Here is a 27,377-nt window from a genome sequence, read left to right on the forward strand (position 1 = left end):
TCTCTGCCACCTTGGAGACTTCCATTAAGGAAGGACCTTCTAATTCAAGGGCCCTTCCTTCACTCAAATCTAGTTTCTCTGAAGCTGACTGCTTGGAGATTGAACGCTTAATTTTATCCAAGCGAGGTTTTTCAGAATCGGTCATGAAGACCATGAGTCAGGCTCGTAAACCTGTAACTAGAAGGATTTGCCATAAGATATGGCGTAAATATCTCTATTGGTGTGAATCCAAGGGCTACTCCTGAAGTAGAGTTAGGATTCCTAGAATTTTGTCTTTTCTCCAAGAGGGTTTGGAGAAAGGATTGTCGACAGTTCCCTAAAGGGTCAAATTTCTGCCTTATCTATTTTGTTACACAAACGTTTGGCAGATGTTCCAGATGTACAATCTTTTTGTCAGGCCTTGGTCAGGATCAGGATGTGTCCAAGCCAGTTACTCCTCCATGGATTCTTAATTTAGTTCTCAAAGTTTTTCAAGGGGCTCCGTTTGAGCCTATGCATTCCTTAGATATTAAGTTGTTATCTTGGAAAGTTTTATTTCTTGTTTGCTATTTCTTCTGCTCACAGAGTGTCAGAGCTCTCGGCTTTGCAGTACGAGTCTCTTTACCTTATTTTTCATTCTACACAATTTGGACGTGGTTCTTGCCTTAAAGTTTTACCTGCAGGCAACTAAGGATTTTCGTCAGTCTTCTGCTTTGTTTGTGATTTTCTCAGGAAAAACGTAAGGGACAGAAAGCTACGGCTACTTCTTTTTCTTTTTGGCTGAAGAGTATCATACGTTTTGCATATGAGACTGCTGGACAGCAGCCTCCAGAGAGAGTTACAGCTCATTCCACGAGGGCTGTTGCTTCCTCATGGGCATTCAAAAATTAAGCTTCTGTGGAACAGATTTGCAAGGCTGCAACTTGGTCTTCTCTTCACACTTTTTCAAAATTTTATAAATTTGACACTTTTGCCTTGGCTGAGGCCGCTTTTGGGAGAAAGGTTCTTCAAGCAGTGGTGCCTTCCGTTTAGGTTCTCTGTCTTGTCCCTCCCGTATCATCTGTGTACTCTAGCTTGGGTATTGATTCCCAATAGTAATTAAGATGATCCGTGGGCTCATCGTGTCATTAAAAAGAAAAGAAAATTTATGCTTACCTGATAAATTTATTTATTTTTTGACATGATGAGTCCACGGCCCACCCTGTTTTGAAAGACAGGTTTTTGGTTATTATAAACTTCAGACACCTCTGCAACTTGTTACTTCCTTTCTCTCCTTTACTTCGGTCGAATGACTGGGTTGGGAGGGAAGGGAGGTGATATTTAACAGTTTTGCTGTGGTGCTATTTGCCGCCTCCTGCAGGGCAGGAGTAATATTCCCAATAGTAATTAGATGATCCGTGGACTCATCGTGTCAAGAAAGAAAGAAATTTATCAGGTAAGCATGCATTTTCTGTTTGTTTTTTTGCAGTTAGTGTTAAAGTGTTTGTTATTAACAAATAAAAATCTGAAATTCTGTGTTTTTTACTTTTATCACCATTCACTCAGTTTTGTTTCTACCCTAGATAAAACCCAGGTTATGAATTTTTCTCTTTAAATTTTAAAATTAGAGCAAATAAAAAGGGAAATGTATTAGATATTTATCATTTTGAGATAAACCTTTTTTAAACATTTCAAATACATTCACACACTCACAAGCACACAGATATGCACACACACACACAGATATACACACACACAGATATGTACACACACACACAGAAATGCTTACACAGTCTTTTACATGCACAGATACACCCTTACATACTCACCTTTTAAATATGTTATGTTCACAACGTACATGATATTTATTAAATACTAATTAGATTTGAAATGTTTTATTTTTTATCATGCTTTTCATTACTGTGCATTATAATTGTAGCAATGCTAAAGCTGTAGAATGTATTGACTTGATATTTATTTTATAATTTCTCAATATTTATGGTATGTATTAAATTAGAAATAATGCAAGTTATGTCATATGTATTTGCCACAATAAATGAATTCTCATTTTAAATTTTCATACTTTGTTGCACTTGCTAACTTCTGCTGTCTGCCCTTTTTTTTAGGTCCGTTTATTGGTCTTTTCATTAACACGTGCGGATGTCGCAAAACCGCAATGATTGGAGGGTTCCTGACATCACTTGGTTGGGTGCTGAGCGCCTTTGCCACCAATGTGCATTTCCTGTTCTTCACATTTGGAGTAACAGCGGGTAAGGGATGTTAACAGATATAGTGATTCTATCCCCACAAAAACATACACTGATTGTTGCAAACCAAACCACAGCAGGTCAGATCAGGTAGCTATGACTAACAAATGATTGCAGAATTTGCTAGATGAAAATTCACCCACACCTTCTGCAAAAACAATCACAGATTCCAAAGTTGAAGGTAAAAGATTCTGGGCCAGATTACAAGTGGCGCATTAACAGTTACGCTCAAGCGATAAGGGGTTTATCGCTTGAGCGCAATTGAAGTTATAGGGACTGTCTACACCATAATTTATTGTTTAAAAAGATAGATAATCCCTTTATTACCCATTCCCCAGTTTTTCATAACCAACACAGTTATATCAATATACTTTTTACCTCTGTGATTACCTTGTATCTAAGCCTCTGCAAACTGCCCCCTTATTTCAGTTCTTTTGTCAGACTAGCATTTTAGCCAATCAAAACCCGTAGGTAACTGCACGTGTGTGAGCACAATGTTATCTATATGACACACATGAACTAATGAAACAATAAAAAGTGAAACAATAAGATAATATAAATATAAGTATATATTCGATCCACAAGATATATCCAATTCAGTGATTCATTTGTGGCTTTTTATACAATTTTAATGTTTTTAAAAATAAATGTTATTTACCTAAGCAGCGGCCTGCGATTGGTGTTATACTGGGTACCTGGCATTATAAAACTAGGTGTGCGTCTACTCCAGAGCCTGGGTGGCTCTGAAAAGTGTGAGTAACCCCTAATTACCACTTGTTCAAATTTACTTCACTATCGGCTAGATTTAGAGTTTTGTCGGTAAAGACCTGCGTAGCTAACGCAGCTTTTTTTCCTACCGCTGCTTCCAAACAACGCTGGTATTTAGAGTTGTCTGAGTGGCTGCGTTAGGCTCCAAAAAGGGAGCGTTGAGCCGAATTAACCACCACTTCAACCCTCAATACCAGCGTTGCTTACGGTAGCGGTAAGCTGGCAAAAAGTGCTCATGCACGATTCCCCCATAGGAAACAATGGGGCAGTTTGGGATGAAAAAAAGCAGGGTTAACCTCCCAGCGCAGCCCCATTATTTCCTATGGGGAAACACTTTCTAAGTCTGCACCTAACACCCTAACATGAACCCCGAGTCTAAACACCCCTAACCTTACACTTATTAACCCCTAATCTGCCGACCCCGCTATCGCTGACACCTGCATTACACAATTAACCCCTAATCTGCCGCTCCGGACACCACCGCCACCTACATTATCCCTATGAACCCCTAATCTGCTGCCCCCAACATCGCTGACACCTACATAATATTTATTAACCCCTAATATGCCCCCCCCCCAATGTCTCCGCCAACTAACTTCAAGTATTAACCCCTAATCTGCTTACCGGACCTCGCCGCTACTATAATAAATGTATTAACCCCTAAAGCTAAGTCTAACCCTAACCCTAACACCCCCCTAAGTTAAATATAATTTTAATCTAACGAAATAAATTAACTCTTATTAACTAAAGTATTCCTATTTAAAACTAAATACTTACCTGTAAAATAAACCCTAATATATCTACAATATAACGAATAATTATGATGTAGCTATTTTAGGATTTATATTTATTTTACAGGCAACCTAGTTAAAATAATTACAAAATTACCTGTAAAATAAATCCTAACCTAAGTTACAATTAAACCTAACACTACACTATCATTAAATTAATTAAATAAATTACCTACAAATACATACAATTAAATACAATTAAATAAACTAAACTAAATTACAAAAAAAACCCACTAAATTACAGAAAATAAAAAAATATTACAAGAATTTTAAACTAATTACACCTAATCTAAGCCCCCTAATAAAATTAAAAAAACTAAAATAATAAAAGTCCCTACCCTATTCTACATTACAAAGTAATCAGCTCTTTTACCAGCCCTTAAAAGGGCTTTTTGCGGGGCATGCCCAAAGTAATCAGCTCTTTTGCCTGTAAAAAAAAATACAACCCCCCCCCAACATTAAAACCCACCACACACATACCCCTACTCTAACCCACCCAAACCCCCCTTAAATAAACCTAACACTACCCTCCTGAAGATCTCCCTACCTTGAGTCGTCTTCACCCAGCCGGGCCGAAGTCTTCTTCCGATGGGGCAGAAGAGGACATACGGACCGGCAGACATCTTCATCCAAGCGGCATCTTCTATCTTCATCCATGCGGAGCGGAGCCATCTTCTTCCCAGCTGACGCGGATCCATCCTCTTCAACCGATGCCTACTAGGATTCTATCAGCCAATCGGAATTAAGGTAGGAAAAATCTGATTGGCTGATTCAATAGCCCCCAATGGCGCCGCCACCTACACTTATTAATCCCTAATCTGCCGTCCCCAACGTCGCTGCCACTATAATAAACATATTAACCCCTAAACTGCCGCACTCCTGCCTCGCAAACAGTTAAATATTATTAACCCCTAATCTGCCATTCCTAACATCGCCGCCACCTACCTTCATTTATTAACCAGTAATCTGCCGCCCCCAACGTCGCCGCAATTCTATTAAAGTTATTAACCCCTAAACCTAAGTCTAACCCTAAACCTAACACCAACTAACTTAAATATAATTTAAATAAATCTAAATAAATATTCCTATCATTAACTAAATTATTCCTATTTAAAACTAAATACTTACCTGTAAAATAAACCCTAAGCTAGCTACAATATAACTAATAGTTACATTGTAGCTATCTTAGGATTTATTTTTATTTTACAGGCAAATTTGTATTTATTTTAACTAGGTAGAATAGTTATTAAATAGTTATTAACTATTTAATAACTACCTAGCTAAAATAAATACAAATTTACCTGGAAAATAAAACCTAACCTAAGTTACAATAACACCTAACACTACACTATAATTAAATAAATTAAATTAGCTAAAGTACAACCCCCCCCCACTAAATTACAGAAAATAATAAACAAATTACAGAAATTTAAACTAATTACACCAAATCTAATAGATCTATTAAAATATAAAAGCCCCCCCAAAATAAAAAAAACCCTAGCCTAAACTAAACTACCAATAGCCCTTAAAAGGGCCTTTTGCGGGGCATTGCCCCAAAGTAATCAGCTCTTTTACCTGTAAAAAAAATGCAAACAACCCCCCAACAGTAAAACCCACCACCCACACAACCAACACCCCAAATAAAATACTATTAAAAAAAAACTAAGCTCCCCATTGTCCTGAAAAGGGCATTTGGATGGGCATTGCCCTTAAAATGGCAGTTAGCTCTTTTGCCGCCCAAACCCTAATCTAAAAAATAAAACCCACCCAATACACCCTTAAAAAAACCTAACCTAACTCCCTGAAGATCGACTTACCGGTAGACGTCTTCATCCAAGCCGGGCGAAGTGGTCCTCCAGACGGGCAGAAGTCTTCATCCAAGCCGGGCAGAAGTGGTCCTCTAGACGAGCAGAAGTCTTCATCCAGACAGCATCTTCTATCTTCATCCATCCGGCGCGGAGCGGGTCCATCTTCAAGACATCCGACTCGGAGCATCCTCTTCTGGCGACGACTAAAACAGAATGAAGGTACCTTTAAGTGACGTCATCCAAGATGGCGCCCCTTAGATTCTGATTGGCTGATAGAATTCTATCAGCCAATCAGAATTAAGGTAGAAAAAATCCTATTGGCCGATGCAATCAGCCAATAGGATTGAAGCTCAATCCTATTGGCTGATCCAATCAGCCAATAGGATTGAGCTCGCATTCTATTGGCTGTTCCAATCAGCCAATAGAATGCAAGCTCAATCCTATTGGCTGATTGGATCAGCCAATAGGATTGAACTTCAAACCTATTGGCTGATTGCATCAGCCAATAGGATTTTTTCTACCTTAATTCCGATTGGCTGATAGAATTCTATCAGCCAATCGGAATCTAAGGGACGCCATCTTGGATGACATCACTTAAAGGTACCTTCATTCTGTTTTAGTTGTTGCCAGAAGAGGATGCTCCGCGTTGGAAGTCTTGAAGATGGTCCCGCTCCGCGCCGGATGGATGAAGATAGAAGATGCCATCTGGATGAAGACTTCTGCCGTCTGGAGGACCACTTCTGCCCGGCTTAGATGAAGACTTCTGCCCGTCTGGAGGAACAATTCGTCCGGCTTGAATGAAGACATCTCCCAGTAAGTAGATCTTCAGGGGTTAGTGCCTTTTTAAGGGTGTATTGGGTGGGTTTTATTTTTTAGATTAGGGTTTGGGCGGCAAAAGAGCTAAATGCCCTTTTCAGGGTTTTACTGTTGGGGGGGTTGTTTGTATTTTTTTTACAGGTAAAATTGTGATTACTTTGGGGCAATGCCCAGCAAAAGGCCCTTTTAAGAGCTATTGGTAGTTTAGTTTAGGCTAGGGTTTTTTTTAATTTTGGGGGGCTTTTTTATTTTAATAGGGCTATTAGATTAGGTGTAATTAGTTTAAATTTCTGTAATTTGTTTATTATTTTCTGTAATTTAGTGTTTGTTTGTTTTTGTACTTTAGCTAATTTAATTTAGTTAATTGTATTTAATTTAGTTAATTTATTTAATTATAGTGTAGTGTTAGGTGTTAGTTTAACTTAGGTTAGGTTTTATTTTATAGGTAAATTTGTATTTATTTTAGCTAGGTAGTTATTAAATAGTTAATAACTATTTAATAACTATTCTACCTAGTTACAATAAATATAAACTTGCCTGTAACATAAAAATAAATCCTAAACTAGCTACAATGTAACTATGAGTTATATTGTAGCTAGCTTATGGTTTATTTTACAGGTAAGTATTTAGTTTTAAATAGGAATAATTTAGTTAATGATAGGAATATTTATTTAGATTTATTTAAATTATATTTAAGTTAGTGTTTGTTAGGTTTAGGGGTTAATAACTTTAATATAGTGGCAGCGACATTGGGGGCGGCAGATTAGGGGTTAATAAATGTAGGTAGATGGCGGCGATGTTAGGGATGGCAGATTAGGGGTTAATAATATTTAACTAATGTTTGCAAGGCGGGAGTGCGGCGGTTTAGGGGTTAATATGTTTATTATAGTGGCGGCAACATTAAGGGCGGCAGATTAGGGGTTAATAAGTGTAGGTAGGTGGCGGCGACATTGGGGCGGCAGATTAGGGGTTAATAAATATAATGGAATAGCGCTAGAAAAGGCTCTACCTAATGCAGAACCCAAAAGAAAAAGCAACAACAATAAAGTTAATATGCTAAATGCAGCAAATAGTCACATATAGATATTGCCAAATAGCAGTTATCACAATAAAAAGCATAGAAAAAGCATACAAAACCATAAAAAACTCAGTTCATATGTGAGTATTTCTTAGCACAAATTTTCGCTGAAACTGAATTTAGGAACAAAAAGTCCCAACCATAGACACGAGGAGTTTGACTCTTAAAATGCAAAGATAATAAATCCAATGGGGCCTATCTATCAAAGTGTCAACCGCAAATACGCAGGAATTCCGCGTAGTAATTGTTTGGCGAGATTGATCCGACCTAGGCATCAAAACCTCAAGACCGGCAAATGTTGAAATTTGTGACGTAACATACAATCCGCCGGTCTCAATCTGACGCAGATCGATACTAACGTCATTACAGATGTTCCGAATACACATTGGGCTCTATTTGACACTTTTTCCCATTTATCAAACATTTAACAGTTACGCTTGCGGCTATTCGGACGCAGCGTACCTGGTTTTCAATCCGCCACCCTTGAGGCCGCAAATGCCATAGAAATCAATGGGAGTATGAAAGCACCAAAAGCTTATGTTTGATGCTGCAAGAGAATGAAGCATACCCCATTGATTTCTATGGTAGAAATAAAGTTACGTTTACACCTAACACCCTAACATAAACCCCGAGTCTAAACAATCTGCCGCCCCCAACATCGCCGCCACCTACATAATGTTATTAACCCCATATCCCTCCGCTCCCTTACACCACCGCCAATAAATAAACTTGTTAACCCCTTAACCTCTGGCCTCCCACATCACCACCACTAACTAAACCTATTAACCCCTAAACCGTCAGCCCCCCATATCGCAAAAAACTAAATTAGGCTATTAACCCCTAAACCTAACAACACCTTAACTTTAAATTAAAATTACAACATCCCTATATTCAAATAAATTAAAACTTACCTGTAGAATTAAAATAAACAAATTTTAAACTATTAATTAACCTACCCTATCTATTATACTACAATTAAATTAAACTACCAATAAAATAAAATAAATTATTATTTAAATATACAATTAAACATTATTATTAAGTCCCCCTGTCCTCATCCATGCGACAAGAAGTATTCATCCAGACGGCATCTTCTATCTTTATCCATCTAGTGCGGAGTAGGTCTATCCTGAAGACATCCGGCGTGGAGCATCCTCTTCATACGGATGCCGCCTACACTGGAACTTCAATGCAAGTGACGCCATCAAAGATTCCTATTGGCTGAAAGATTTCTATCAGCCAAAAGGAATTAAAGCTGCTAAAATCATATTGGCTGTTCCAATCAGCCAATAGGATTGAGCTCTCATCCTATTGTCTGTTCCAATCAGCCAATAGGATTGAGCTCTCATTCTATTGGCTGATTGGAACAGTCAATAGGATGAGAGCTCAATCCTATTTGCTGATTGGAACAGCCAATAGGATTTTAGCAGCTTTAATTCCTATTGGCTGATAGAAATCTTTCAGCCAATAGGAATGCATGGGACGCCATCTTTGATGGCGTCACTTGCATTGAAGTCCCAGTGTACGGCGGAGAACCATATGAAGAGGATTCTCCGCGCCAGATGTCTTCAGGATGGACCCGATCCGCGCCGGATGGATGAAGATAGAAGATGCCGTCTGGATAAAGACTTCTTGCCGCATGGATGAATACTTCTTGCCGCCTGAATGAGGACTTCGCCAGCTGAATGGATCCTTCAGGCAGGACTTCCAGAACTCTAAGTGGATCGTCGGGGGTTAGTGTTAGGTTTTTTTTAAGTTTTTTTTGGGTGGGTTTTATTTTTAGATTAGGGTCTGGGCAGTAAAAGAGCTACATGCCCTTTTAAGGGCAATGCCCATAAAAATGCCCTTTTCGGGGAGGCGGAGTTAACCGCCAAGCTAAGTGGCAGCACAGGAAGAGAGCTCCGCAAAGAAATAAAGCAAAAACTCAACTAATGTGCTTTTTAAGCTAGTGGAAGCCTAATATTATAACCCTATCCAGTACACATCTGTAGGGGAATACTTTTGATATGGCACCTCGGCTGGTAAAAATACTTTTGAGTCGAATCCTGCCAATTTCAACTGACTATTGAGTGCAGCCAGGGATCAGGTCCCCACAGGGTGGATGTAGCAGTTAACAGCAGTACGGGGAGAGCTGGTGCTTGCTGACAACTCCGGAGGGTCGGGGCTCCGCTCCGGAGTATTCACAGCCACAGTGTGACCAAACCCAAGAGACCGTGGTGGTAGGAAGGCCTCTTCACAAACGCACCGGCAGATACTGGCTTCTCATCACCCATAGAACTAAGAGAGCCTGACCCCCCTGCCTTGACGGACCTTAGCCTCCCACTGGTCTCCTAGCATCAACAGACCCATTTGCAGGAGGGCTCTCCTGCAGCTACTTACAGCCGCTGATCGAGTCCAGGAAGGTAGGCCGGCAAAACATCAGCTCCAGCAGAGTGGCGCAAAGGGCCGCCATCTTGGCCCCATCTTCCTCTCTGGGGTAACATCAAATTCCGGTAAGGCCCAGATAGTAAGGGCGAATAGATCTTAGACACAACAGACTCCTGATCCGGGGAGGTCACTGGTCACTGTCCACTGTACCTGACTCTCAGCACCACAGAAGGAACAAAGGGACAATAACAGGCCCTGCAGTAAAGGGGGGTGAGACAATAGCGAGGCTGTCTGGACCTAATAAGCTAGTCATCGCTAGCATAGCAACACGAGCCTCCATCAGAAGTGAGAGCCTTACCTGTATAGCAGCGGAGCATTGATGGACACTTCCCCACACCATCTTATACCTATAGCTGCTGCTCTGGAGAGTCGGGGCTCCACTCCGGAGTAGATAAAGCAATACCGACAGCATCTTGGTTCGGAGTGGGGGTAAGACCGGGATCCAGTTTGACCACACAGCCACATGGCCCAGAGGCCTCTTAGATCCTCTGCCGTGACTCGCAGGAGCCTGAAGACGCTGGGAGACAGACATCAGAGGCGAAGACATAGGGCAGCCTACTAGGAGTCTACATCACCCTGAAGACCTCGCAGTACACCACCTGCGAGGGACCAACGGAACAGACAAAGAACAGAACGGCGTGAACGGCCGCCATCTTGGCCGAACGCACAGCTTTCTGCTTCCCTGATCCAGTGGCCACCTACACTGCAGAGGTCCCTGGAGACTTGCCAGCTGGACAACTTTGGGTGAGACCTATCTTTTACACCCCTACAGAACACATTTCATATCTCCCGCATAATACCTATTCCACATGCATACATGCACAGGCCCCCTGCTATACACCCTAGGTACACTGTGTCACATCCTGAACCCTCCCTTGGGGCCACGCTGAGGGCCTGCTGTGTAGAGGTTCCTGCTGAAATAAGATTCCCAGCGGTTACCTTATACTTTATAAGGACCTGTCCATCCACCCATATATTAAGTGAGGAGTTATGTATATTGGCCTTGGCACCCTGCATAACGTGGCACAAGAAGAATCAGCTTCATTTATAATATATTTTTCGCTCCTGCTACCACTTCAACCTGTGTCCTACTACCACTGAACACACCAGAGTTGGACATATGATTAACACCGGAGCTCCCTAACCCTCAGAGCTGACTTTGGCCTGGTTTAGCCACACCATCTATATACTACCTCTTGAGTTTAGCAGGAACTGCAGTCACTACACATGCTGTCTTTTATACCCACCCTGCCTTGTCTTTACTAAACCTATTTTGTCAGCTGCTGTGCCAGCTTGTTTGTCTTTGAGCCTCTAGCTCAAGGCGGAGTGTGATACTGTTGTTTAATTCATCCTTGCTTCTACAGGTTATCCACATCACATGTAGTCATTTAAGTTGAATGTCACTTCCCCTCTCCTTTTCCCCTTCCTTAGAGTCGTATCCCTTAGACCCCGAAACAAGAGTGGGCACCCCTCTGAATGTGGGATAGTGAGTTTTCTATAATCTGATATTTATTTGGGGCACTGGACTTCAAGCAGTACAATTTGTGCAATATTATACTGATCTGCCTACCAAGGCCACCTCTATTTGCCCTGAAAATAGTCACATACTAAAATATTGCCCCGCCCTATAACTCTATGGTCCCTTAGAAGGTAATGTCCCACGGTTGTAACGTCTGACATCTTGCCCTAGGTTAGACCTATTTCTCTCGCCCTCACCCCTTCCCACCTAGCCTCTCTGGGTGGGTCACCTTCTCCTTCCCTTTTCCCCTCCTTAAGGGTTATATCCCCACTGCTCCCTGAGGAGTGAGTTACATAATACTGGCGACCCCACCTAAAGCCCATTCCCCATAACGCTCCAAATTGATCAAACTCCTTAGCCAAAGGATATATCAGAACAAGTGGGATCCCCTTTGCACGACCCCACCCTACGAACTCCCTCTCCCCCATTTTGACCTCAGGAAGATTACAGGTAGTTGCCCTTTTCCTTGAGGTTGAAAAGTTTGTTACCTAACTACTGATAAAAACAAGATTTCCTAGGGCCCGAAGAGATGTCATGTACCCCTGCTCCGCAGTAAATATATGTAATGTGGGATAACCTCTTTTGGCTAGGAGTGTTTTCTATTTACAAGACAATTTTGTAGTTCCTTTGCATAACTATCTTTCTCTCCAGGAAATAGACCGTAAAATTTTGGAGACATGCCTCATACGTCTAGGAGACAAGTGAAGACCCCTACTGTTACTAAAAAGACAGTGTATGACCATTTTACTCAATCTGGAAAAGCACCCATCACGGATCAAAACACAGAGCAAAGTGACCCTGAATCATTGGATGCAGAATCTCAATCGAGCATGCGCTCGGTGACACGTCACATCACTACATCACAACGTCTCTTTTACAGAAGATGCTCACCAACCAGACACGCTCGAGATTCAGCGTTCCTCTGCAGAATTGAAAAAAGATATCTCTGAGATAATCGAGAGAGTGGACGCACTTGAGCGTAAACAAGATGATTTGGCGGTTGACCAGACCAGCTTGTTATCTTATACTGAAAATCTGGCGGAACAGCTAACCCAACTGGAGTTTAAAATGGCTGACATTGAAGACAGATCCCGCAGAAACAACATACGGTTCAGAGGGATTCCGGAGAGTGTCAGGACTCCTGACTTACAAGCCTTCTTAAGAGAACTCTATATGGAATTGGTGGGCTCCCCAGAAGGACTGGTGGATACTATGGAAAGAGCCCATAGGACCTTGAGATCTAGAACCATTCCTGCGGAAAAACCACGAGACGTAATAGTTTGCTTCCATAGTTACATCTATAAAGATAGGTTGATGCAGGCTGCCTTTAAGAAAACACTTCTGTCAGATAAATTCAGTGACATCCTGCTCTTACCTGACTTATCTGCGCACACTTTACAATACCACAAGACTTACCAACAGGTCACTTCAGCCCTCAGGAAAGCTAACTTTAAGTACCGCTGGGGGCACCCCACAAACCTAGTGGTCACGAAAGATAACCAATCTCATGTAATCTCTACTCTTTCTCAGGGTCTGGATCTCCTTGCTTCTTGGGGTCTTCACTCGGGACTTTCTCCTCCACCACAGGCTGTCAATCCGAAACTAAGAGCTTCGGCTCCTGAGTGGTCCATTAAGGAGCAAAGAGCAAAAAGGTCTAAAATAATCCCACTTTAGGGTCAAACTTGAACAACATTACTACTAACTTTCCCTTTGTAGGGACAATATAGCCTTAAATATTATTAGACCTACTTTTCTAAATATATCCGTAAAGTTAATGTTAGTTCACAGGTTTCCTTGCACTTTATGAAACTTATCTTGTGTCAGTTTGAATTTTGCACTACTAATTTTTTGTTATCTTTCCTACATTGTTCCTTTTATATGTTAAATGTAGCTATGTCTGCGGAGCAGGGTTAACATGGTTGACTTTTGCTCTTCACTGCTGTTCTCTCCGCCCCAACAGAGGCCCACGCTAGGGCTCCACTGAGGCGGACTACTTCCACCAAATCCCCTCCCCTCTTATATCCGGTCCTTTCCCCCCTCCTTTCCACTTATTTATCCCACCCCCTACTGACCCATACACTCCATCACTGACTCATATGTCCACTCTTAGGATTTTAACATATAATGTCAGGGGCTTAAACTCCCCACACAAACATAGCCTACTGGCCAGATCACTCAAACACCACAATCCTGATGTGGTCTTTCTTCAGGAGACACATTGGACACATGACAAACCCCATCACATAATATCAAAGGATTATAGCACATTAGAGTACCCCCTTTTTACAGAAAACCAGAGGCACCGCAATCCTAATTCATAAAAGAACAGCTTCATAAAAGACCCTCAAGCTAGGTTTCTAATTTTAGTGTGCAAATTAGACCATGTCAGTTACACTTTAGTGTCCATTTATCTCCCTAACTCTCACCAACCTAAGTATCTCAAACGAATTATCCTTGCAATTGACCGGGTTAAAGTGGGCAGAGTTATATTAGCGGGAGACTTCAATATGATCTGGGACCCAACTCTCGACAGAAAATCCACTGAGTGCATAAAACAGACTTCCCACACCACACAACTCTCGACCAAATTCTGTCAAGTTATCACTCAATTTAACTATTATGATATCTGGAGATCCCTTCACCCCAGAGATAGGGACTACACCCACTTTTCTCACCCACATAAAATGTATACTAGACTGGACCACGTTTTCTGCTCAGCGGAGACCCTAGATCTGGTTAAGAGTTCCAACATATCTCTATGCCAATGGCAGATCATGACTTTGTCATGGTAGCCCTCCGCTCAATGGAGAATAATAGCACAAAGTACTCCTGGCGCTTTCCCCATCAGGTCCTTCTGGACGTCCCCTTTAAAGAAGAAAATATATAGTTTTCTACTTCCAAACGAATGACTATAATAATCAGGTCCGAGATGAGATTCTTTGGGGTGCTGCTAAGGCCACCTTTAGAGGTCTTACCATAAGGAGACAAGCTTATTTCAAAAAACTGTCGGGCCTACCCCGCTCCCACATAGAACTACGACGTTTAGAGCTTTCTAACCGATCTAAACCTTCAGACACTATTACCGAACAAATTACGACACTCAGAAATCACATTAGCCAGATAGAGCTAAAACGCACTCAAGCTAACATTCTTAAGATGAAACAACTCTTTTATTACAAGAGTAACAAAGCAGATACTCTCTTGGCTAATAAACTCAAACATAGGACAAGCATATCCAGAATTCACCATTTTCAATCTGGGAACCAGACTTATCGACTACCTTCACAGATAGGCATGTGCTTTGAGAAATTTTATTCAAGCTTATATAATTTAGAAAAGGAAGCAGGTCACTCACTAGCCACCGCTCTAGACATTTGCGTGTTCCTGGAACACCTAAAACTTCCGTCTCTCTCAGATGAACACCGAGAGTCCCTTACAGCCCCCATTACAATCAAAGACATTTAAAATGTTATCAAAAACCTAAAGGCCTTTAAGGAACCGGGCCCTGATGGATACCAGGCGTTTTTCTATAAAACTTATGTCAAAGAATTAGCACCCTTACTCCTCAGGTTTTTTAATCAGGCCAAGGAGGAAGGAAAGTTTGCCAAGCAGTTTTTAGAAGCCACAATAATAACTATCCCAAAACCCCAAAAAGACCCGTCCCTCTGCTCTAGCTATAGGCCAATCTCTTTGATAAACTTAGATGTCAAAATCTATGCCAAATTATTAGCTAATCGTATATCCATGTTACTCCCCCACCTCATTGATTTTGATCAGGTAGGGTTTATACCCAACCGAGAAGGTCCTGATAACACCAGGCACCTACTCAATATCTTTACTGAATCCACTAGATTAAATAGGCCATTCTCTGTCATCTCACTTGATGCAGAGAAAGCCTTTGATCGCATACGATGGAGTTACCTATGGGAGGTCCTCAAGACCTTTGGCTTCCGAGAACAAACCCTGACGGCTATTCAAACGCTTTACTCTACCTCCACAGTGACGGTTAAAGGCCTAGGATTCCACTCGCTCCCCTTCCCAATTTCTAATGGCACGAGGCAGGGATGCCCCCTCTCGCCTTTGCTATTCGCCCTGGCAATTGAACCCCTTGCGGAACAAATTAGATTGGATAAAAAAAAAGATGGGGTAACCCTACATGGCACAAACCACAAAATAGCATTATTTGCCAATGATGTCACAATATTCTTTTAGGACCCACTCTTGAATCCTTTGGCCATATGTCCCTATATAAATTAAACTTAGACAAAACTGAAATCTTTACATGGGGCCTCCCCCAAGAAGTAGTTGAACGCCTGAAAACCCAATACACAGTCAACTACATTGATAACTGGGTCTCACACCTCAGGGTTAAGATATCAAACAATATCCCACAGATGATAAAAGGTAACTACTTACCCCTACTATCTGAACTGCGCACACTGAAAGACAGATGGGATTCAACTTACATATCATGGATAGGTAGACTCACAGCTCCCAAAATGTCATTTTTGCCTAAAATTACGTACCTCTTTAGGTGTCTCCCTATTAGAGTACCAGGATACCTGCTACACCAGTTCCAAAGTGAGTTCACAAAATATATTTGGCAGCACAAATCTTCCAGAGTGGCTCACAAAATTTTACAGAGCCCCCTGCATCGGGGGAGGGGGGGGGATAGCCTCCCCCTCTATCTTTCGTTACTATGAAGGGGCAATGCTAGCACATGTCTCACAGTGGGGAGCAATATAATCTTTAAGCAAATGTAAAGTTATTGAACAAGCTTTGTTGCCATACCACACATACCTATCGGACCTAATCTGGATCCCACTCACGTAGAACCCTGAACATTACTAACCCCATAATAAGTGAATGTCTTGTGATATGGGACAAAATTAGACATTATCCCCACATAGCCCCACACCCCCTCACCGGTGACTTCCCTGACAGGCCTGTTTCTGGGACTTTCCGACTCCCACCCACAGAGGTGGGCACAACTAGTTATACAAGTAGTTTCGGATCTCTGGTCTCCCTCTTCGAACCCGCACTTCTACACTTTAGAAGAACTAAAAATCGATTCTCTCTTGCCCCAACCTATGACATTTGAGTACACCAGACTGAGGAGCTTCCTGACCAGTTGGGGATATAAACCTGAATTATTTCGTCCCCGTACACTTTGGGAAACTATTTGGCGACAGGGTAATAGATTACATAGGCCCCTGTCTCTACACTACTCCCTAATAGGTAACACAGACAGCGAAATTTGCTTAAATGGGAACTATACTTAGACACCACCATCTCCCCACAAATATGGCAACTTGTTGTTACCCTTACCAGGAAGGCCCTACACTGTACCACGCTATTTGAAACGTATTATAAGTTGTTAACACACTGGTACTACATCCCTACTAGACTTAATAAAATGTATGGATCTACCTCACCACTGTGTTGGCGTAACTGTGGGCAGATAGGAGACACCCTACACATATGCCCCAAACTCACTCCCTTATGGAATACCTGTTTTAGGGTGCTATCTGGTCTAGGCATAGCACTTCCTAAATCCCCTTCCAATGCGCTCCTCCGCATTGGTATTTATACCATACCTAAACATCAGGCATATTTATGTATATACCTTTTAACGGAAACCAAAGGGGCAATAGCCAAGTCATGGAAAAGAACGACTCCTCCAAGCTGGCCCATGATACTGAATTCGATGGTGTACATTTATAAGATGGGGAAAAATTATATTCTACACCCTAAACAAATCAAACTTATTTGAACTTACCTGGGCAGACTGGGGTTCACGCTATAACACTTTCTGGACACCTAATGTCATGACTAGCCCATGATGTTCAATTCTAGATTGGACCTTACCTTTTCTACTCTGACTCATTCCCCTTTCCCTCCTCCCCTCCCACTCCACCTCTCCCCCTTTACCTTTCCCACTTTTCCTTACCTTTCCTAAATTATCATAAGATCTTATCACTATGTATAATGTTAATGTGATATTTGTTTATTTTTGGTATTGATCATATACTTGAGCTTTAGGGGCCTGCGCCCCCCAAATACCATTGTTCATACTGATTTTTCCATTGGATTGTTACTTTTGATTCAATAAAAAAAAATGAAACTCAATTTTTTGTAAATTTTTTTTTTAAATGCCCTTTTCAGGGCAATGGGTAGCTTAGGTTATTTTAGATAGTATTTTTATTTGGGGGGGGGTGGTTGGGTGGTGGGTTTTACTGTTGGGGGGTGTTTGTATTTTTTTTACAGGTAAAAGAGCTGATATCTTTGGGGCAATGCCCCACAAAAGGCCCTTTTAAGCCATTGGTAGTTTATTGTAGGCTGGGGGGGGGGGGGGGTTATTTTGGAGGTTTTTTTTATTTTGATAGGGCTATTAGATTAGGTGTAAAAAAATATTTTTGATAATTTGGTTTGCTATTTTTCGTAATTTAGTGGGGGGGGTTTTTGGTATACAGTTAAGACAGGGTTTTGCAGGCTAAACACTCGCTTTTCTATGGAGCATAGATGTTCATAATAATCTGGAATGGATAAGCGTCCCAAAATGTTTTTTTTTTTGTAATTTACGCCTAGATTTAGAGTTTTGTTGGTAAAGACCCACATAGCTGCTTTTTTTTCCAGCGCACCCTTAAGACAACGCTGGTATTTAGAGTTGTCTGAGTGGCTGCGTTAGGCTCAGAAAAGGGAGCGTTGAGCATAATTTAGCTCCACTTCAACCCTCAATACCAGCGTTGGCTACGGTAGCGGTAAGCTGGAAAAACGTGCTTGTGCACGATATCCCCATAGGAAACAATGGGGCTGAGCTGGCTGCAAAAAAACCTAACACCTGCAAAAAAGCAGCGTTCAGCTCCTAACGCAGCCCCATTGTTTCCTATGGGGAAACACTCTCTAAGTCTGCATCTAACACCCTAACATGAACCCAGAGTCTAAACACCCCTAACCTTACACTTATTAACCCCTAATCTGCCGCCCCCGCTATCGCTGACACCTGCATTATACTATTAACCCCTAATCTGCCGCTCCGGACACCGCCGCAACCTACATTATAGCTATCAACCCCTAATCTGCTGCCCCTAACACCGCCGACACCTATATTATATTTATTAACCCCTAATCTGCCCCCCCCAACGTCGCCACTACCTAACTACAATTATTAACCCCTAATCTGCCGACTGGACCTCGCCGCCACTATAATAAATGTATTAACCCCTAAACCGCCGCACTTCCGCCTCTCAAACACTATAATAAATTGTTTTAACCCCTAATCTAAAAAAAAAGGGGGTATATATGTGAGCGCCAAGAGGTAATGTAAAACACTGCCAGGCAATTTTGATCTTTAAAAACGGCTATTTATAATAGTAAATCTTTAATTTATTTGTATAAAAATTGTGCAAGCTCAGAGCCCAAGGGTGTATTACTATAGGCAAATACAAAGATTATTAACGTAGTATAAAATTTTATTAATTCATCAAAACACAAAAAGTTTTAAAAAACATTCATATATGATATATACTAAAAACTATAATATATCCTAATTGGTACCAATCTAAAAAACTGTCAAGATCTTTAAAATGACATAAAAACAACTTTAACAAAAAATTCTATCTATAATAAAAACTCCTGTTTCCATATACAGTGGACCTGTTCAAAAGAGAAAATGTATAATTGACTTATCACAATATATTAGTTAAAACCTCTATGCAAAGTCCTAGAACAGCACGAATGTGGCTTTCACAGTTTTTTTTAAAAAGTATTAGTTAGAAAATGCAGTATACCACATTCCTTTCAACAGGATTATTTCAAGGCACTAAGGACTATATTAGACTCGTTATCCAGAAAATTGAGCGATATAGTCTGTTGTTGTCTTTTTGTTATTCAAAACAATCCGCTTTATAGATGGCTTGACAAAGGCTCTGGAGAGCTGAAACGCGTTGCCAATACACGGAGACACAGAGACACTTGGATACTAGCCGGGAAGTACAATCCCTGACGTCACCTCCCGCATACGTGGGCGTGTCACGGAAACAGACACGGTAGTTTCTTCGGCGTCCAACCAAGCACAGGACGGTGCTGAAAATTTTGCCTCTGCTTTGGCTATTACAAACATACTTCTTAAAAGAACCCAATAGCACCTTTAAGGAACGACAAACAGCAAAAGCATATCCCGGAGACAAAGGGAGACTCGGTATTTAACAAGTATTAGAAATACCGTTTTAAAAAGGTAACCTTTCAATAACTTTACTTATAAAGCGGATTGTTTTGAATAACAAAAAGACAACATCAGACTATATCGCTCAATTTTCTGGATAACGAGTCTAATATAGTCCTTAGTGCCTTGAAATAATCCTGTTGAAAGGAATGTGGTATACTGCATTTTCTAACTAATACTTTTAAAAAAAACTGTGAAAGCCACATTCGTGCTGTTCTAGGACTTTGCATAGAGGTTTTAACTAATATATTGTGATAAGTCAATTATACATTTTCTCTTTTGAACAGGTCCACTGTATATGGAAACAGGAGTTTTTATTATAGATAGAATTTTTTGTTAAAGTTGTTTTTATGTCATTTTAAAGATCTTGACAGTTTTTTAGATTGGTACCAATTAGGATATATTATAGTTTTTAGTATATATCATATATGAATGTTTTTTAAAACTTTTTGTGTTTTGATGAATTAATAAAAGTTTTACTACGTTAATAATCTTTGTATTTGCCTATAGTAATACACCCTTGGGCTCTGAGCTTGCACAATTTTTATACAAATAAATTAAAGATTTACTAATATAAATAGCCGTTTTTAAAGATCAAAATTGCCTGGCAGTGTTTTACATTACCTCTTGGCGCTCACATATATACCCCCTTTTTTTTATTGTAATACTTTTACTTACAGGCCTTGGGATTGCCTGTTTTTATGTGTAGCCTTTGATCTATTTCAGCGCTTGGTTTTTCTTTTACCCTTTTCATTTAACCCCTAATCTGCCCTCCCTAACATCGCCACCACCTACCTACAATTATTAACCCCTAATCTCCCGCCCGCAACATCGCCGCTACTATAATAAATGTATTAACCCCTAAACTTAAGTCTAACCCTAACACCCCCCTAACATAAATATAATATTAATAAAACGAAATAATATTCCTATAATTTAATAAATTAATCCTATTTAAAACTAAATACTTACCTATCAAATAAACCCTAATATAGCTACAATATAAATAATAATTACATTGTAGCTATTTTAGGATTTATATTTATTTTACAGGCAACTTTGTATTTATTTTAACTAGGTACAATAGCTATTAAATAGTTATTAACTATTTAATAGCTACCTAGTTAAAATAATTACAAAATTTCCTGTAAAATAAATCCTAACCTAAGTTACAATTAAACCTAACACTACACTATCATTAAATTAATTAAATAAATTAACTACAATTACCTACAATTACATTTAATTAAATAAACTAATCTATAATACAAAAACAAACACTAAATTACAGAAAATAAAAAAATATTACAAGAAGTTTAAACTAATTACACCTAATCTAAGCCCCCTAATAAAATAATAAAGCCCCCCAAAATAAAAAAATGCCCTACCCTATTCTAAATTACAAAGTAATTAGCTCTTTTACCAGCCCTTAAAAGGGCTTTTTGCGGGGCATTGCCCCAAAGTAATCAGCTCTTTTACCTGTAAAAAAAATACAACCCCCCCAACATTAAAACCCACCACCCACATGCCCCTACTCTAACCCACCCAATCCCCCCTTAAAAAAAACTAACACTAACCCCCTGAAGATCTCCCTACCTTGAGCCGTCTTCACCCAGCCGAGCCGAATTCTTCATCCAATCCGGGCGATGTGGTTCTCCATCCGGGCGAAGTCTTGATCCAAGCGGCAAAGAAGAGGTCTTCCATCCGGGCGATGTCTTTCTCCAAGCAGCATCTTCTATCTTCTTTCTTCCGGCTCCATCTTCAGACCGCTGACGCGGAACATCCACCTTCCCCGACAGACTAACGATGAATGACGGTTCCTTTAAGGGACGTCATCCAAGATGGCGTCCCTCGAATTCCAATTGGCTGATAGGAATTAAGGTAGGAAAAATCTGATTGGTGATTCAATCAGCCAATCGGATTGAGCTCGCATTATATTGGCTGATTGGAACAGCCAATAGAATGCGAGCTCAAGCCAATCAGATTTTTCCTACCTTAATTCCGATTGGCTGATAGAATCCTATCAGCCAATCGGAATTCGAGGGACGCCATCTTGGATCAAGACTTCACCCGGATGGAGGACCACATCACCCGGATTGGCGGTAGGAGTCTTGTCGGTAGAGGGTCTACCGCTCACTTCTTCCAAGACTCCAAATACCAGCGTTATGCAAATCCCATTGAAAAGATAGGATACGCAATTGACGTAGGTTTTTTTAGTTAGGTTTTTATTTGGGGGGTTGGTTGTGTGGGTGGTGGGTTTTACTGTTGGGGGGTTTGTTTGTATTTTTTTTTTTACAGGTAAAAGAGCTGATTTCTTTGGGGCAATGCCCCGCAAAAGGCCCTTTTAAGGGCTATTGGTAGTTTAGTTTAGGCTAGGGTTTTTTTTTATTTTGGGGGGGCTTTTTTTATTTTGATAGGGCTATTAGATTAGGTGTAATTAGTTTAAATATCTGATAATTTGTTGTTTTTTTTATTTTGTGTAATTTCCTGTTTGTTTTTGTAATTTAGTTAATTGTATTTAATTTATGTAATTTTTATGTAATTAATTTAATTAGGGTTAATGTTAGGGTCAGCAGATTAGGAGTTAATAATATTTAACTAGTGTTTGCGAGGCGGGAGTGCGGCGGTTTAGGTGTTAATATGTTTATTATAGTGACGGCGATGTCGGGAGCGGCAGATTAGGGGTTAATATGTTTATTATAGTGGTGGCAATGTCGGGAGCGGCAGATTAGGGGTTAATAATATTTAACTAGTTTTTGTGATGCAGGAGTGCGGCAGTTTAGGGGTTAATATGTTTAGTATAGTGGCGGCAATGTCGGAGAGGCAGATTAGGGGTTAATAATTTTATTATAGTGTTTGCGATGCGGGAGGGCCTCAGTTTAGGGGTTAATAGGTAGTTTATGGGTGTTAGAGTACTTTTTAGCACTTTAGTTATGAGTTTTATGCTACAGCTTTGTAACGTAAAACTCATAACTACTGACTTTAGAATGCGTTACGAATCTTGCGGGATAGGCTGTACCGCTTACTTTTTGGCCTCAAAAAAAGCTTGTAATATCGGCACTATGGAAGTCCCATTGAAAAAAGACTTTACGAAAATTGCGTAAGTTAATTTGCGGTACGGCCAAAAAAGTGTGCGGGACAGCTGTACCTACAAGACTCGTAATAGCAGCGGTAGTGAAAAAGCAGCGTTATAACCCATAACGCTGCTTTTTTACTCATAAAGCAAAACTCGTAATCTAGCCGATTGTTATTAAACCTAAGCAAATATAAGATATTCCAATAGGAAATAGATACATAATCATAGGTATGTAAACAAGAGTCCTATAGACTATATAAATCAGTCATATTAAGGTCAATAAGATGGTCTACGACTTTATTACAAGTCATCCCCTTGTTGTGTTGTCCATCCTGAACCATAAGGTAAAAACTAGCAAGTCAATAGCCAGTGTAAGAAAAAATAAATTATCAACACCTGCATGTCATAGAGAAATCTAATGCAAGAGTATATTTCAGCTCAGAATAATCAAGCATTTTAGAATTTATAAATATTAGGTAGCGTTAGCCTCATTTAAAGACAAGCTCACAATACAGCACCCCAGGTATTTAAAGGGACATAATACTCATATGCTAAATCACTTGAAACTGATGCAGCATAGCTGCAAAAATCTGACAGGAAAATATCACCTGAACATGTCTATGTAAAAAAGGAAGATATTTTACCTCACAATTTCCTCAGCTCACCAGAGTAAATTCTTTGTAAAAAGTTATACTCAGCTGCTGCCCAGCTGCAGGAAAACAATAAAAAAAATAAAGAAAGAAATGAACAGCAGCCAATCAGCATCAGCAGTGCTGAGGTCATGAACTCTTTTACTGTGATCTCATGAGATTTCACTTAACTCTCATGAGATTTCATAGTAAACTTCCTTAATGGGCCATGATGCAGCATAGCTGTAAAAAGCTGACTAGAAAATATCACCTGAACATCTTTATGTAAAAAAGAAATTCCTCAGTAGCCACATCACATTGTAAAGGACTTCTAAGCAGCAAATCAGTATATCTGTCCCGGGACAGCTAAGGGAGTGAGCTTACGTGCACACTCATCTTATTTCCCTATTCAGTTTAAAGGGACATAATACTCATATGCTAAATCACTTGAAACTGATGCAGTATAACTGTAAAAAGCTGACAGGAAAATATCACCTAGGTATCTCTATGTAAAAAAGGAAGATATTTTACCTCACAACTTCCTCAGCTCAGCAGAGTAAGTTCTGCATAAAAAGTTATACTCAGCTGCTGCCCAGCTGCAGGTAAAAATAAATAAAAAATAAAGAAATGAACTGCAACCAATCAGCATCAGCAGTGCTAGCCTCAAATACCCCGGGCTAAGCGCTCCCCTGGCGCAGCAGTGAGCACAGACTTTACAAAAAATAAGCTGGCCGTTGGAGCGCTTAGCCCGGGGTTACTAACTGGGTAGGTGGAGTCTGCAGGAGAGACGGAGGATGATGTGGGAGTGGGACAGTGGGAATGGTGGAACAGGGTCCAGGAGGGGAGTGTCATCGCGCAGAGAGACAGGACATCGCGCGCACCAGCCCGCCCATTACCCCAGTTACCCGCCCACCAGTTACCCCAGTTACCAGCCCACTAGTTACCCGAGTCCGGTTACTGGTCACACAGGTTCACGATGCCAAGCTTAGCAATCCCAGGTAATGCGTGGTATCATCTCCATCTTTCTCATCTCCAAACACTGCTCCAATCATTTTGTAAAGTTGTCGCCCAAAAGTTAGTGTCAATTATATTTTCTCTTAAACTTGTTAATCTGAGTTTAGCTTTTCCAAATAATTTTCTCGGCTATAATTACAGCACTATTTTTCTTGGTATTGGGGTTTCAACTTGGTGTGTGCATATATATATATATATATATATATATATATATAATATATATACATATATATATATATATATATATAATATATATACTGTATATATTTATATAATATATATATAAATTAATTTCATAATGAATTTGAGGCCGTGGCAAGCCACGCCCCAAGCCACACCCAAGTCACACCCTCTCCACGCCCACTTAAAAAGTGTCCAGGAATTTTTGGAGCAAAAGGTGGCAACCCTGCCCTTAGCTGTCCCGGGACAAACATACTGATTTGCTGCTTAAAGTCATTTGCAATGGGGTTTGAATACTTAGGACATTTTGAGGTAAAATATCTTTCTTTTTTACATAGAGATGTTCAGGTGATATTTTTTAGTCAGATTTTTACAGCTATGCTGCATCACTTTCAAGTGTTTCAACATTTGGGTATCATGGCCCTTTAAATGTGTTTAGGGACATTTTAGTGCTAATTGGGCTCTCTATACAAATGACATTCCAGTATATCATAGCTGATCTGTGAAGGGTTAATGTAAAACTTCCTATCTGTTCTTTTGGATAATTACTCAGTGGTGTGTGATGCTTCGTTATACATTACTTATAAGTTGCAGAGTTGGACAGCAGATGATCAGAGTTCTTGCACATGGGGTCAGCTGAGTCAGCTACAGACAATAAACATACAAATTAAACAGTAAGACAGTGCAATAAGTCTCAAGCTTCCCTGGCACTCAAGGGATTAGTTCCACAACAGCACCAGGTTCATGAGGGAATTAATACTGATTTCAGAACTTTGCTTAAAGAGACATGAAACCCCAAATTTTTCTTTAATCATTCAGATAGAGAATACAATTTTAAACAACTTTCTAATATACCTCTATTATCACATTTGCTTTATTCTCTTGGTATCTTTTGTTGAAGAAACAACCATGCACATGGGTGAGCCAGTAAAATGGGGCATATATGTGTAACCACCAATCAGCAGCTCCTGAGCCTACCTAGGTATGCTTTTCAACAAAGTATAGCAAGAGAACAAAATAAATTAGATTTCATGGAAGTAAATTGGAAAGTCGTTTAAAATTGCAGGAAATGAAAAAAAATGTTTTCAATCCCCTTTAATACGATACATTTTAAAATGATTTTTATTTTGAATAGTTGAATAGCAAAGGCTTTAGCTTGCGTATTACAAGTTGAAAGTAAACGCTTAAGCTGGAGCGCAATTGAATTTAATGTGCGTCGGGTTAGCTCGACTTCAGAGCTCTGGTCTGTTACGCTCGAATAAAAAGTGTCACAAAAACCCCCATCAAAAATACATTTAAAAGTACAGTTACACTCATAATAATACTAATAATAATAATACTATCTGATAAAAATGAATGAAAAAATATTGCAATAAAAAGTTATAAGGTCTCAAAGATATGAGGTCTCAGGTGTTAGGAAAAAAAGGACTGTCTAAAGATGTAAATTTATATATATATATATATATATATATATATGTGTGTGTGTGTGTATATATGTGTACATATGTATTTATGTCTGTATATTTACTGTTCATATTTTACATTCCAATGTTTTTAACTTACAGGACTTTTTTATTCTTTATTACATATTTCTTTCTAGGTGGCAAGAGTCCACAAAACATCTTACTTGTAAGAATTCACTTCCTAGCCACCAGGAGGAGGCAAATACACCCCACAACATAGCTTTACGTATCCCTCCTATTTCCCTCTCTCTCCCAGTAGTTCTTTGCTTGTTAAGAAGAGAAGCATGAATAGAGGTGTCCAAGATTTCATGAAGAATACAGGGATTTTAATCCCAAAATGATTTTTCCCTTAATGGATAGTTCCTGGAAGAGAGGGAAATAGGAGAGTACTGGCTGTGTAATGTAAATCTTATCTATGGAGTTGTGATCACAAGCCTGCCACAGGTGTTGCTGGGAAGTTCCCTTAGCTTCCTTCTATCTGGCCATGAAGATGTGTTCCCCCAATATATCATCTTCTGTTAGTTACCGGACAGGAGGGACTCTCTACTGTATTCTAGGACCACTATGGAGGCAAGAAGAGTGGAAGGGACTGTCATGGGGTAAGCACTCATATATTTAACACAGTCCACAGACTATCCTTAGTTTTCACGTGTTGTGGATTTCATAGCCTGTCCTACCAGTCTACACACTTAACAGCTATATTACTCTGAACTAACATACTGTGCAGAGGTTATGCACAGGACAGTCTGTTTGTGCACTGAAAGGGTTTGGGGCATATTACTATAATAGCTAATTTATTTCACCCCTACCTCACAGCGTTATGTTTTCTGCACATTAGCTGTTTTTTCAAGTTTGGTTAATGGGGGTATCTCTTAGAGAGTAGCGGTTCCTCCTAAGAGCTCCTCTATCTTTACTGCCAGCATGCACTGTGTACAGGTCCTCCTTCAGACTGCATCAGGTACCTTATCCAGGTGCAGTGAGTGGGGGAGACTGAACGCTATGCATGGTCCGGTTGGAAAGGCCCTTTACTGTTTCTCTAATGCAAGTGACTGAGCTGAGGAGCAGAGGAAATTCGCGCCACTCTGGGTTTTTATTTCTTGCTGTTTATTAGTATGTTTTGTGTGTGGATCCTGCAGTTTTACATATCCTGTAGTACTGCTATTTATTGCCATGCAATATTATGAGGCCTATTTATCAAGCCGTCAACTGCAAATACACCGGAATTCCGCAGCGTAATTGTGGCGAGCTTGATTCGACCTAGTTATCAAAGCCTGCAGACCGGCAAAAGTTTAAATTTCTGACATAACATACGATCCGCCGGTCTCAATCCAACACAGATCGATGCTTACGTCATTACAG

At 40.1% G+C, this 27,377-nt stretch overlaps 1 protein-coding gene across 1 annotated transcript in view; it reads left to right on the top strand.

Annotated features, from left to right (window-relative positions):
- Nucleotides 1-27,377, top strand: part of SLC16A14 (solute carrier family 16 member 14) — a 200,666-nt gene that overhangs the window by 124,942 nt on the left and 48,347 nt on the right. The window contains exon 3 of the mRNA XM_053711459.1: nt 2,085-2,228. Coding sequence (XP_053567434.1) covers nt 2,085-2,228 — 144 coding nt within the window. The remainder of the gene's footprint in view (nt 1-2,084; nt 2,229-27,377) is intronic.

Source organism: Bombina bombina, chromosome 4 (assembly GCF_027579735.1).
Source record: "Bombina bombina isolate aBomBom1 chromosome 4, aBomBom1.pri, whole genome shotgun sequence".
In the NCBI taxonomy this organism is placed as follows: Eukaryota; Metazoa; Chordata; class Amphibia; order Anura; family Bombinatoridae; genus Bombina; species Bombina bombina.